Below are 13330 nucleotides of genomic sequence, written 5' to 3'. Positions count from 1 at the left end.
GATAGTAAGGATTTCCCAAGTAGACAGAATACCCTTAAATTTGGCACGACTTTTTTTTTAACCACCAATGGATCACTGTTTGAATCTAAGTTAACTATAGTCTTTTGGGAAAGAAACAGGTTTACGTTTGGCATAGTACATAATGGAATTATAAAATTTTCAATTCACCATATATATGTTACAGCAAGGCAAGAAATATAGAAGCCAATGAAGTCCACTGTCCCAGTTTCTACATGGTCACTTGGCTATAGATGATACTTGCGACTTCTCTTTTCCGCTTTCTTTCCACCTTCCCTTGCTTTGGGCGGGCATCTCAGCTGCTTGGGGTTCTTTGCTCATTGCGATAAGGAGCCGGACTCCCCAGCAGAGCTGCCTGGGTGAGGTTTCAGCACTTCCATTACTGTTCCTAGTATATGATGACACAAGGGACTCCCCTGAATTCCCTCTACTGCTTCAGCTCCAGCTATGCAGCAGTGCTATTTCTTTATTGATAGCCAAACTAGATTACTCTAACCAACACTAGAATCCTTTTCTTACCCAATTTTTTTTCCAGAGGAACTCATAAAAGGATCGTGTTTTCAAATTCCAATTATAGGACACTGTACTGTGTGCCATGGTGGGACCATACCTCCATCTTTGCTCACTAAAACCTCTAAACCAGTAGAGTCCAGATTTATGAAAAGTTGGTACCAAAACTAAAGTAATGGATGACGAGTAGCCCCAAACCAGGAAGTTCATTATAGAAGTATGAGAACGTTTCATAGCTGACACATTCTTTGGTCCCCTTCACTTTAGATTTAAAATGAGTGACTTTTGCTGCTCATTCTCTCTCCCAGATATATAAAACCAGCAACTTATAAGTGAATATTTGTCATCACGTAATTTAGTGGTTCTCAGCTAGGGCATTTTTGCACCATAAGGGAACATTTGACAATGTCTGGAGACATTTTCAGGGGTCACAAATGGTGGGGAGTGCTACTGTCATCCAGTGGGTGAAGGGTACACAGGGAAATCCCCCAACAACAAAGACTTGTCTGATCCCAAACTGCAATGGCTTTGAAGTTGAAAGACTCTTGATCCAGTTAATTTGTTATCTAAGTAATTGCTCCCCCTGTTGGAAGCAAGGTCTGTGACGGCATCTCTGTGCCTGGATCATGGTAGGCAACAAACACTGAATCGCTAAATAATTGATGGATGAATGCTACATAGTTGACATCAGACATGTTTATATATATTATTTCATCAAAATACGTTGTTCCTTGGATAATAAGGGTTAGTAGGATGAAGGTGGGTGACACATGGCACCATGGCTGAAATATTTGGGGTGGCACAACTTCCTTGAATGTCCCAATGTAGTTCTCTTCCCTACGTGACACAACCAAAATGTTCATAATTTTCCTTCTTGTTTATTTGCTAACTTGAAGGAAAGTGTGCAATTGCTACGATGTCCTCAATTCCTTCCTTCATTACATGAATGTCAACATGATAGCAAAATTGTAACTTGCAATTTGTACAGGGATTTGATGTTCTTTTAGTTGTTCTATGTTTTTCTAACAATTACAAATGTAGTTCCTTTTCTAGAAAAAGTGCTGTCTGTTGTCTCTTCCCATGATCCCTTGAAACCTCACTGAAGCTTAGAAGAAAGGCCAAGTCAAAAGTGGAGGTTGAGTGGTGGCTTGTCACCTCCTAACTGTCCCCACTGCTCACTCTCTCTTTTTGGTGGTAATGTAAGAGGGGTCCGCTTTATGCTTTGAATGTAGCCCTTGCTGCTCTGCCACTTTGATTTATTTTTAAAATGGACATGTTTCTTTCTCTTCTTCTCTCCTTAATCTCTCAGGGAAAATAGGATTACCTTTCTTCCCCATCCTAGGCAGATTTATCTGTCCTTGAGTACACACCTGCCATAGGAACGAAGTAATTCAGACTTTGGGGATGGTTCCAAAGATGTCAGAAATGACTACTCCCAAATTAACAAATGAATTACAACTCCAACAGAGAACACCTGGAATGTAGCCTTTCAATTACCTTTTTAAGAGCCCCCTGTTCCTGCTGATGGAGGAGTCCCCTGTGTTTCTCCTTTGCTGGCAAAGCAATAAACCTTCTTTTTCCTTTTTCTCAAAACCATGTCCTTGTTATTGGATTGGTATGGGGACAAGGACTAAGCTTTTGTGGGGAGATTGAACCCAGGAGAGCTCACGACTGACATACACCTCATTTCTTTCTTTCTTTTCTTTTTTTTTCCTCATTTTTTCCCCATTTTATGTTGATACAGAGTGTCACTAAATTGCCCATGCTTTGTCTTGAACTTGTAATCCTCCTGCTTCAGTCTCCAGAGTTTCTGGGATCACAGCCCTGCCCACCACATCTGGCTGTCCCCACTTCCCTTTAATCATAGCTCTTTTACAGAATTAGTGGCAACTTTCACCTACCAGTTTATTCACAGGGCTTTGTCCCTTCTAGGTCTGTGGGAGGAGTTGTTCTTAACTGTCTTTGTAGCACTGGTACCAGAAGCATAAGATGGGCTCAATCAATGCTATTGAATGAATAAGATGCCTTTTGCCTACTTCACAATGTCACCCAGGGCACCCTTTGCCAATGTCACCCAAGACATAATTTTGCCTACTTCACAATGTCACTTTCAACTAGCCATGCAGAGAAATGGGGACACCACAGGGGATCAGGGGGTATCTAGTTTCAACCCTGCGTGAATCACACTCCAGTGGTGGCTCCAACCAAAGAAGAGAAACAAACGATCAAAAGTTTCTAGCAGCAGCAAATAGATTTAGGTTAAATCGCCTGAGGCACGGGGTTTCTGATCCCTGAGGAACCGCAAAGCAGGAGAACCGCGTGTGGGCAGAGTATGAGCTCTACCATGACTCTGGATGCCTCATCCTCTGCTAGTAGCGTGGCCATCTGGGAAGCAGAGACCAGTGTCACTGTGAACTGATTCCTTCAAGCCCTGGGCCGCCAAACTGCCCGACTAGTCCTGAAAAAGCAGGGCGCAGCCTGCACGTTCCCCAGAAGTGCAGCTGAGGAACTTTCCCAGCCCTGCCCACAGGTTGCTGGAGGGTCAGACGAAAGGGATCCGCCTTCCCCAGATTGGGGCCCAGTAGGGCGAAGGTTGTTCTCAAAGCCACGTGAAGCTTTCCTCGCCCCTAAAAAGCCCCAAATAGGCAGGGCTAATGGGAGAGGAAAGTTAAGAACTCCCGAACTTCTAAGACGCAGGGCCCGCCTGCCACCCCGAGAGCTGCTCTTGCAACAGCTGCCACCGCGCGCCCCAGCGGTGCCTAGACCAGCCGAGAGGAGGTCGCGGCCGCAAAGCGATGTCCCGCCAAAGCCTCGGGCTGCGGGCGCTGCCACTGCCACTGCCACCGGCGCCGCTGCAGTTGCTGCCGCTGTTGCTGCTATTGTTGCCTTTGGCTGCCGCGCGCCAACCAGGTGAGCAGAGCCCCCCGTGCGTCGCCGCACCCCGCTGCGAATTCCCCCTGAATCTGCTTCCAGAGGGTGTCATGTGTAGGGGTGGACGCCAAGGGAGACACTGCAGGGAGACTGGCGAGTATTGCTCCAGCTCTGCTGTAGCTCAGTGACGGCACTGGAGAAGGGCAGGACTTGGAGTGTGGTCTGCGAACTTGAAAAGTTTTGGCAAGAATTCTTGGCAGACAATCCGTTGGCTCCTGCGCCAACTCTTGACCCACAGAGCCTTGGCTCCTCCCGAAAACTCCAGCCAAAGGACATCTAAATATATTTATCCAGATCATAGGGAAGTATGGTTCCAGGCTGCCATTTGTTTTGTTAAAAAAAAAAAAAAAAGACAGTGACTTTGACTTAAGAGAGTGATTACAGACTGGTATTGGCAGCTTAATACTTCGCCAGACAGCGTGCTAAAGGGTGCCGTCTTTTCACATAATGTTCACCATAATCTTAAGCAGAATTATAATGCCCATTCTACAGATGAGAAAACTGAGACTGGGAGGAAGTCAATAATTTGCATAAAAATAACAGCTAGTGAAGACAGCTGGGATGTCAGAAAGTATTACCTTAACTATTTCTTTCTTAGTAAAACAGGTTTTATTCCTACAGGTATTGATGTTAATCTATATCCATTGGGGGTAGGGGGGAAAAGCCTTGAATTCATTACTTCCATTCCCAGTATGACCAAGATAGTGAACTACAGGGACTTGAAAGACTTCAAAAATAAAGTTAAAAAAGGGTTAATTTTGTTTTATTATCTAATCCCTTTTCCATGCAGACCTTGTGCAAGAACAGGGTGGGACCTGGGGAGGGTCCCCTTCCCAAATATCTGTTCTGATTCTTATTACACCACTTTTCCTGCAACAAATATCTGCAATCACCAGATTTTAAAGACTTTGCTTCCAAAACTTGCCCAATTACCACTCTTCAATATTAAATCTTTCCAGTCCACCCGGAAGTGATGCATCCAAAGACTACTTATTCGTGATTTAGCTTTGTAGCTTGAACTTCAGCTGAATTATGCCCCACTTTAGTACAGTGCTCATTCAGACATCCCTGGAAGACATTAGAGAAGGTCCTGGAAATGGAAATGGCTTTGTGTCTACAGAGCTGGTTGAGTCCCCCCCACCTCCCATCCCTATGGTCTGCTGAGATTAAATGTAGCTAGAGGGGCAGGTTAAGGAGTGAGGTGGAGATTTTATGAAGATGGGGCATTGTTTACTCAACAAGAAACTACACCATAAGTTGAACTGCCCAAGCAGGAGGCTGAGTTCAAGCCTGGAGGTCTGGACCAAGGCAGAAAGCGAGGGCATGTCTGCTGCAAAGTGATGATCCCAATAACACCATGCCCAGCAATCCCAAGAGGCTTTTTACAATGGGGCTGGAAGACATCCTGTGATGCCTGCACTGGCTATTTCAAGCAGATGTGATCTCTGTTTTCTTTGTTCCACTCTCAGTTTTCCACTGCAGATTTCTGGATCTTTGTCTTAACCTTCTAGTACACTGCCAAGAGCTTGAGAATTGAGAGTAAAAAAAAAGCACTTCATTATATCTTGCTTGTCACATGTTCTCTGAAGTATCCACTTCAGTTCTCTGAGCTTGGTAGGGACTTGATAAACACCAAAGGGACTGCATCTTCATCTCTCCAGAATGAAGTTCATATCCTCTAATATGCATCTATTTTCCCAAAAACAACTTCTTTAATTTTTAAAACCCACTTGGTAGGTTTTTCTTAAATTTCAGAAATTAGGAAATAATTATATATTTATCCTGGTTGTGTCTTTCAAGCATTATACACTTTAGACATTTAATCATGTGATGCTTATCTTTCTAGAATGAAAAGTCCTATACATATTTTTTAGACTCTTCTTGCATAATTATATGCTTGGCACCGAGGCTCAAACCCAGGGAGGGTATCATGCATGCTAAGTCCGTGCTGTATCACTGAGCCATATCCCCAGACTTCCTTGTATTTTTCTAAGTGGTATATATAGCGAAGTCAGGTTGTCACTGGGGGAAAAGATAGGTTGGCTACTTTGAGATGCATAGCATATACCTTGGTAAAACTGGTTCTGAATCTGGCAGTTAGTCTTGCCAGGCTAGATTACAGTCATTCATCTTCCCAGTGCTGCAGATCTGATCAGATCCAAGGAAGGTGATTCACCCTGATATACACCCAAATCTATTCACCAGACTCATTCATTATTAATTATTCATTAGAAATATAACTGTCAAGCAGACTGGATATTTATGTAGACTGCTCCAGGCGCTTTCTCACTGTGATCCAACCTCAGGATGGTAGATAATACCAAGAATTCTAAGGCTGGAGACCTGATTCATCTGTCTACCAGTAGGCCCTGGACACTTGAATCAGCCAATAGAGTACCTGCCCCTCTGCTGGATAGTGCCAGTCTGTCACAGCTGGCCTGATGTCTGAGGCTGTCTTTTTACACTTCTGTAGCTCATCAGTGCTGGCTTGAGACTAACAGATTTCCTCTCTAGATAGGTTATCCCTCTAGTTGTTGAAGGGTTCACTGTCCTGGGAAGTCAATTTGATCTCACTAATATGGCAAGGCAGACCAGTGGTTTGGACCAATCTCAGCCATTCTTTTAGCTCTGAGTGTTTTCTTATTTCCAAATTTACTTGAGATAGGGTCTCACAGTACTTTGGGTTCATTTTATATATCTATGTATTTTATTTTTATGTGGTGCTAAGGATCAAATCCAGTGCCTCTCATGTGCCAGGCGAGCACTCTACCACTGAGCCACACTCCCAGCCCCTGGGTTCATTCTTTAGTTATTTATTCTTGGTCATAAAGTATTAGAAAAAGGTAGCATAAATTCCAAAAAATAAAAACATGGAAACTGACTACCTGTGTTCGAATCCTGACTTCAATACTTACGTGTGACCTTTGGTCAGTTTTGTCATCTGTCTGTGCCTCAGGTTTCTTACCTGCAAAATGGGATTATGATAGTGTATATGGCACAGGGCTCTGGGTGCTGTGAGGAACAGTGCCTGGCATAGAGTGTGTATTATATAACTGAAGGCCCACTGTTATTGGTATTGAAACAGACTGGATTTAGGGGCTCTCCTGAAATTAGGAAAACCGGATTTAGGCCCCAAGAAGTCCTATCTCCTTTTGATGTGATAAGAAAGTCTTCAGGGAATCAAAACATGTTAAATACCTTAAGGAAGTGAAGGGCTGTGAACCCTGCCCAACCCTGACAGATACCAGAGAAGCAGATTTCCCCTTGTCTCAGGCCTGATACAGACTGGCCCCCCCAAAATCTACATGTATATGTCTGGATTTTGTTTTATTTCCCTGTCTTAAAAAGTTCTGCTCACCTTCAGGGATTTTGGAGATGGAACTTTTGAAACAATAAAGTGCCTTCCATCTTCCTTCAAAGTTGGCTTTCATTAAAACCTCTTTTCCTATCATTTTGACCCTGAATTTCTGGAGCATTGAGTGTTATGGCCCAACCCCTTTCCTCCCAAGGCATCTCCTAGTAACAGCATTAGAGTTGCTTCTACATGTATTATTTGTGTCTCCCAGTAACAGTATTAGAGTCACTTTTCTCTGGAAAGGCATGGTGGGTCTCTTGATGAGGCAATCAGAATTGCAGATGATAATCTCTATGCTCCCAAGTAATAACTTGTTATAAAAGCAGGATGTTTGCTTAATCATGGCCCAATATTTCAGGATTTGGGGTACACACCATCCCATTAAGCAAATATTTCAGAAAACAGTGAGCAATATCTTAGATCACTTTCCTTGGTTATAACTGACTGACTGAAATAACCTTTATTATTTTTTCCTAAATGCATCTTTTCTTAAATATGCTTGCTTTAGAATTTTCCAACTCTTTTCTCTTTTCCAGAACCTAAGTCTTCCTCTCCATTATCATAGTGTAATGAACCTGATGAACTCAGTGCTCCCTATACTCTTGAACATTTCTGTGCTCTCCCTAGATCATTTTGAGTATAAAAAAATGTATATAAGTTCCATAACAATTCCTGGCAGAAGTATCCATTTATCATTATTATTAAACTTGGTTTTCTGGTCCTTCTGGAAAACATGACTCCAGTAGAAAAGATCAAAATCTTTCTTTAGAAGAAAAATTATAAAGATCCATCCTTCAGCATTTAAATTGAGGCTAAACGATATATTTTTTAAAATTTTATGGTGACTTATTTTTATAATATATAAACTGAACTTGTTTTGAAAGTTTGTTCTGACATGTAGAATATACGTTTTTTTTCAGACTTCCTTAGGAATTAATTTTACATCATCACTTGTTATCTTTTGTTTTTGTAAAGCATTAACTATTGATCAAACAGACTGAAATTAAGAGCCCCTCTAAAATTGAGAACAACTTCCTCATACTGAGAGTAAAAGCTGAAGAGCCGTCCTCCTGGTTTAGGGAACTTCAAGGAAGCTGTAAGTGACAGCCCCAGCCCTGGCCTGTCTGTCCCAGCTAACTTAAACTATATATGTTACACATGTATATTTCCTGCCTTTTGCTCCATTTTGCCACCTCTTTTAAAAGCTTTCTTTGCCCCCAAAGCTTTCTGAAGATGGCAATTCATATGAAAAAAAGTAGTTTCTTCTATCTTTCTTGAAAGCTGGCTTTGAATAAAACCTATTTTCCTTCCAATCTGGCTCAACATTTGTGAAACTCCTGAGCTTGCACAGCCTAACCTATTCCCTGGAGGTAAGAGTACCACCAGGCAACACTCAAGCAAAAGAGATCAGCAGCAGCATTCATGAAATGAATCTCAAGGGATTTATTTTCTTCAACATTTTTAGCTCTTTTCATGCACTCAAGCTTTTTTTTTTTTAATTCAGTTGCATCTACAATTTATATTTTACAATCTTTTGAAAATTTAGTTTTAGCTAGGTGCAGTGGTGCACACCTGTAATTCCAGCAATTTATGAGGTTGAGGCAGAAGGATTGCAAGATCAAGGCCAGCTGGGGCAACTTTGCAAGACCCTATCTCAAAATTAAAAAAAAAAAAATTCTTTTAAAGGGCCAGGGATATAATATAGTTCAGTGGTAGACTGCCCTGGGTCAGTATCCCTAGTGCCAAAAAAAGAAAAAGAAAGAAAATTTAGCTTTAAAATGTGGCTAGGAAATTTGTCAATGTTATTATGTAGCTTCTTTATACTACTGAAAAAAAAAAGGAATTAACTTAATGTGGTGAAAATGAAATAGAGGTAGTGAAATTATGAGGAAATTTTGGTGTAGAAATTGAAACTCTATGTCCACACAGACAACAGGTGTCCTGTTACAATTAAAATTGTGGAAGTCTCTTGAGAGATTAGAAAACAGAATGAGCAAATCACTGAAAGAAACCGACTTGCTCTGAAATCTATTAGCCTTGTAAATACCATATAATTGCAGCATAAGGTAATATTGAGTTAATCGAGCCTGCATTCTTTTCTTTGGGATCATTTGCAAACCCAAGATATCAAAATTTTAATTCAAAATTAGAAATCAAGAATTAACACACTATGAACTTGATAGGTTTCTGCTATGCAGTGTGACCTTCCCAGCCAGTGTGAGGGTTTGGGATTTCAGTTGTCATGTGATCAATAAAGTGTTGTGCTGGGTCAAGGGAGTGGACCCAAGGAAATATGAGATGTCACTTCTCATCCTCAAGAAGCTAAAATGTCAAGTTCATTGGACAAAGTGCACACATATAAATATGTCTAATTAGCAAGCAATAGGGATGAGGATTAAGCTAACAGTGCCAAATCAGAATGAGTCGAAGTTGATGTTCTATTGACAGGACTGTAGCAAGAACGGAGAACAGCTGGCAGTGAAGAATAGGGAAATTTCAAAGAATGGAGGAAAGGGATCACTCCAGATCCAAGCAAATCTCCAGCATTTTTCCACATGAGTGTTTTGTTGCTTTAAAGCTATTTTTGAGAGCTCTCTCTCTCTTTCTGCTGACCTGGTACAGCCATACATTGTGCATCCCGCCTTACATTCTTACATCCCCTTACTTGCCTTTTATTCCAGCTTCATGCAAGTGTAACATGAGGTGCACCACCTCAGCAGCACTGTGCAGGTTTCTTGCTTTCTACCTCAGAGCATCTCTGAAATTGCAATCACTTAGCACTGAAACACATGTAAACCCGGCAGTGAGGATTTCACACTCCACAGGGCAACTTTGGGCCTGTGCAGAAGGAGCAGATAAATGCTCCCTTTTCCATCCTAGGGGTGGAGACTTTGGAAGCTCATTCCACACATCTTTTTAGGAGGTCCCCATGGGAACAATCTCCAATGTCCATGATGGAGATTCTTGAATTGAATTTCTCTCCCAGTCCCAGTTTCTCACTCTAGTTTCCTGAGAGCACTTGGTCAAAAGAATCTCCCTTTCAGCAAGAGAATTAGGCTTTAGTCTTTGGAGAGAGTCAAGATGAAGCATCACCTTATAATTCTGTTGCCTCAAGATTATTTAATTCATGAATCATTTATTTGCTTAGCGCCTGATGAAGAGTCAAAGCAAATCTAAAAACCAGATAGCAATTTACCAAGAGTGCTTTCAAGAAGTGAAGCACAATGCCAAGGTGCACAGACAGAAATACCAGAGACTTGCTCAGTGAACATAGGAAGGCAATTCAGAGATCAGAATCAGTGAATCATTAACTCTACCCCATCTGAATAGATGGTTTCAATTATATTTTTTCTGTTTTTGCTCACATATTCTACCTGCTCTGTCTCATTTCTTTTTTGTCTCCCTCTAACTTACTGAATATACTAGGCCACCAGTATATTGCTTAGGGTTGACAAGTACTTACTCTTTCATAAAATGAGATGCTAGGAAAATCAGTTTCCACATCAACTTGGGAGGCTGAGGCAGGAGGATCAAAAGTTCAAGGCCAGCCTGGGAAACTTAGGGAGACTCTCTCAAAATAAAAAAATGAAAAGGGCCAGGGATGTATCTCAGTGGTAGAGCCCCTGGATTCCATCCCTGTTGGGGGGTGGGGAGAAAGAAAAGAAAATCATATTTCAAATATGAGAATATGTGAAAGAGTGATTTAAGGCACTAAAATAATGTTAGGAATTTTTTTCCAACCTAAAACAATGAACTCATAGAAAATATTAAGCATGCAAGTACATATAAGAAATTTAATTTGGGTGTTTGGGGTTTTACATAGAGACAAATATAAAAATAATTTAGAGACTCTTATCTTTATTTATAGAAGAAAAATACTTTTTAAAAATAGTGTTCCTATCTACTTAATATTTGTCAAGCAAGTCCATTTTGAGGACATTGCTACTAAGTGATGTTTAAATCTGATTTTTCATTTTCATAACTCCAGAGAGGCTATTGACAGATGGCATGAGCCTCTCTGGCTGGCCGGATCTAAGCTGAGAGTTGGAACCCTCCTATAGGTCTGTTACTCAAGCTTGCAGACTTAATCACACGAGTTATTTTTGACAATAACTTCTGTGAATTAATGTACTGATAAACTTGTCTTTTATTGAAAGAACAACACACATTAAACTAGAGTCATCAAAGTAACATTATTTTCTTAGGTACAGCGGTTTTGGACATAAAGTAGAAAGCAGACAGACCCTGTTCTTACAGAGGCTTAGGTATAACTAGGTTACAATTAGAATAATGTTTTTCTACATTTTCACTATTTTACTTTTCCTACCATTTGCCTCCCAACATGGAGATTTATGTATTTTTTAAAATAAAAAGCTATGATGGGTTAAATTATTAAAGGATTAAAGAAAATCAGAGAATGGTGTGGATGCTGGGAAAACCAGAAAGAGATGCTCCTTGGAGAAAAATCTCAGAGTAGCCGAGGACATCCTTTAGGGCTGGAATGAGAAACTCAGTTTTGGTTTAATTCTCAAAGCATATGCCAAACTTAATTTAGAATTTAATTATCATTACTGCATTCTGAGGACTGGGTCAAGGTTTTTTCATGCATAGAGGTACCGGATGGCAAAAAAAATTCATATTGCAGAGGTTTATTTTTTGTGATCAGGAAATTAGGCAGTACTGTTACAGGGTTGGGGCCTGTAACAGTGCGAAGGCCCTTCTTCAAACCTCGAGCCTTGCGAACAGGCCAGAAAGATTTCAGATATGTTCCTCAAAGTAACAGGCATGAGTTTACTAAAAGAGATAGAAAAGGGAAAAGAGGGATACTCTTAAAGGAGATAGTGGGACTTCTCAGAGAGGAAAGGGACAGTGTGTATAACTAGGTTACAATTAGTTCCATTGGGGATCCCAGAGAAATTTCCAGAGAGTGCCCCACTCAGGTCCACCTCTTGACTTTTGACTGACAACAGGATGACATCAGACTTTGAAGTCCCCACTGCCATGACCACTCTAGGTCCCTTTGGCCCATGCTGAACAGTTATAATTGGAACCTGTTCTTACAGATTTTTTAGTTAGGGGGAATTTTCCTTGTCTCCCTGAGTTCTGGAGTCTGGTCTGTGTAAGAATCACAAAAAGTTCCCTCCTTCAAGGTAACTAGTGGTGTTCTTACCAGCATTTTTCAGGCCTTCGTTTCTTCCACAGATAACAAGTAGTTTGATGAGAAATGTTAACATACCATGTGGACTTAAGCCAATCAGGACTGGAGGTAAATTGCTTTTTTAAAGTGAACACTTGTGGGGGTAAGCACAGGGGCCTAGTTTATAGAATTATTCCCTTAATCTGTCCCCTGTCAGCACCCACAACAGTGAAAACACAGGGCCAAAGCACATAGCTTACCTTGAGCAAGCCAAGCAAGCAAAGAGGGGAAGGCAGAACTGGGAGGTTGAGATGAGAAACGTTGGGGGTTAGAGAAGGAGCCAAAGCTAAAGTCACACTTTGTGGATAGCACTGACAGGGAAGAGACCAGTAGGATTACGTGCCTTCCTTTTTTTCTTTTATGGTTCCTGTTTATGACTCCTCCCTTGGCACAGCTCTTTAGGGCTCCTTTTTAGGAAGCCCTGCTTCCTCAATTCCATACAAGGCTCACTGGCTGTGAGGGTGGAAGAGAGTGTGTGAGAAAAGCTGGGAGAGGACTCTGCTATGACATTTGGGGTCAGAAATAAATTTGGGAAATATATTTATTGTTTTTGAAAGCATAAGGGAAGTTTCTATGGAACCTGCCCACAATTCTCAAATTGTGACTGGTTGGTGTCTAACAATTAGACACTTACTTGTGCAGGAAGCTTATTGACAGAGTTTCACTTCCACTTAACTTTTCTTAAAGAAAGCCTTCCATTATGGTCATGTTTTTATTAAGAAGTAAGTTGGCTTAGTTCTACTTCAGATTTTTCTTTTGGAATCATAATTAGGATCTTTCTGAGCTTGACCAAGTATCAGCCCATCACCCAGCCCCTCTGGGCTAACATACATGATTATTATGGAGCTGGGGCCTTCCCAAGACACCTCTTCAAACCTCGATTCTTGAGACCAAGTCATGTAGATTTCAGACATGTCGCTCAGAGTAACAACCATGAGTTTATTGACAGGCTAGGGAAAAAGAAAAGGGGACACTCTCAAGGGAGAGAGTGTGTCCTCTCAGAGAAGAGAGAAGGAGTCTTCCTCTCCTGCACTCCAATTTTATTAGGGATCCCAGAGAAATTTCCAGAGAGTCCCTCTCAGGTCCACCTCTTGACTTTTGACTGACAGCAAGGTGCCATCACACTTTCAAGTCCCCACTGTCATGGCAACTCTAGGTTACCTTGGCCCATGCTGACTGGTTCTAATAGGATTCTTAACCACACATTCTTATAGATTTTTATGGGTAGGAGGAACTATCCTTAGCTCTCAGAGTTTCAGGATCTGACCACAAAAATCTTTTGGGTTCCTCTCATCAACATTATCTTGGGCCTGTATTTC

At 41.3% G+C, this 13330-nt stretch overlaps 1 protein-coding gene across 1 annotated transcript in view; it reads left to right on the top strand.

Moving 5' to 3' along the window:
* Positions 1–3081: 3081 nt before the first annotated feature.
* Plbd1 (phospholipase B domain containing 1) overlaps positions 3082–13330 on the top strand; it is a 68335-nt gene continuing 58086 nt past the window's right edge. The window contains exon 1 of the mRNA XM_046435460.2: positions 3082–3438. Within this exon, the coding sequence (XP_046291416.1) occupies positions 3324–3438 (115 nt within the window). The 5' untranslated portion in view covers positions 3082–3323. The remainder of the gene's footprint in view (positions 3439–13330) is intronic.

The sequence above is a fragment of the Marmota monax genome, unplaced genomic scaffold (assembly GCF_021218885.2).
Source record: "Marmota monax isolate L192 unplaced genomic scaffold, Marmota_monax_Labrador192_F-V1.1 WCK01_AAM20220418_F8-fsc00012, whole genome shotgun sequence".
NCBI classification, from domain to species: domain Eukaryota; kingdom Metazoa; phylum Chordata; class Mammalia; order Rodentia; family Sciuridae; genus Marmota; species Marmota monax.
Note: the sequence above shows the minus strand (reverse complement) of the source record. Positions and strands in the feature narration are given on the sequence as shown.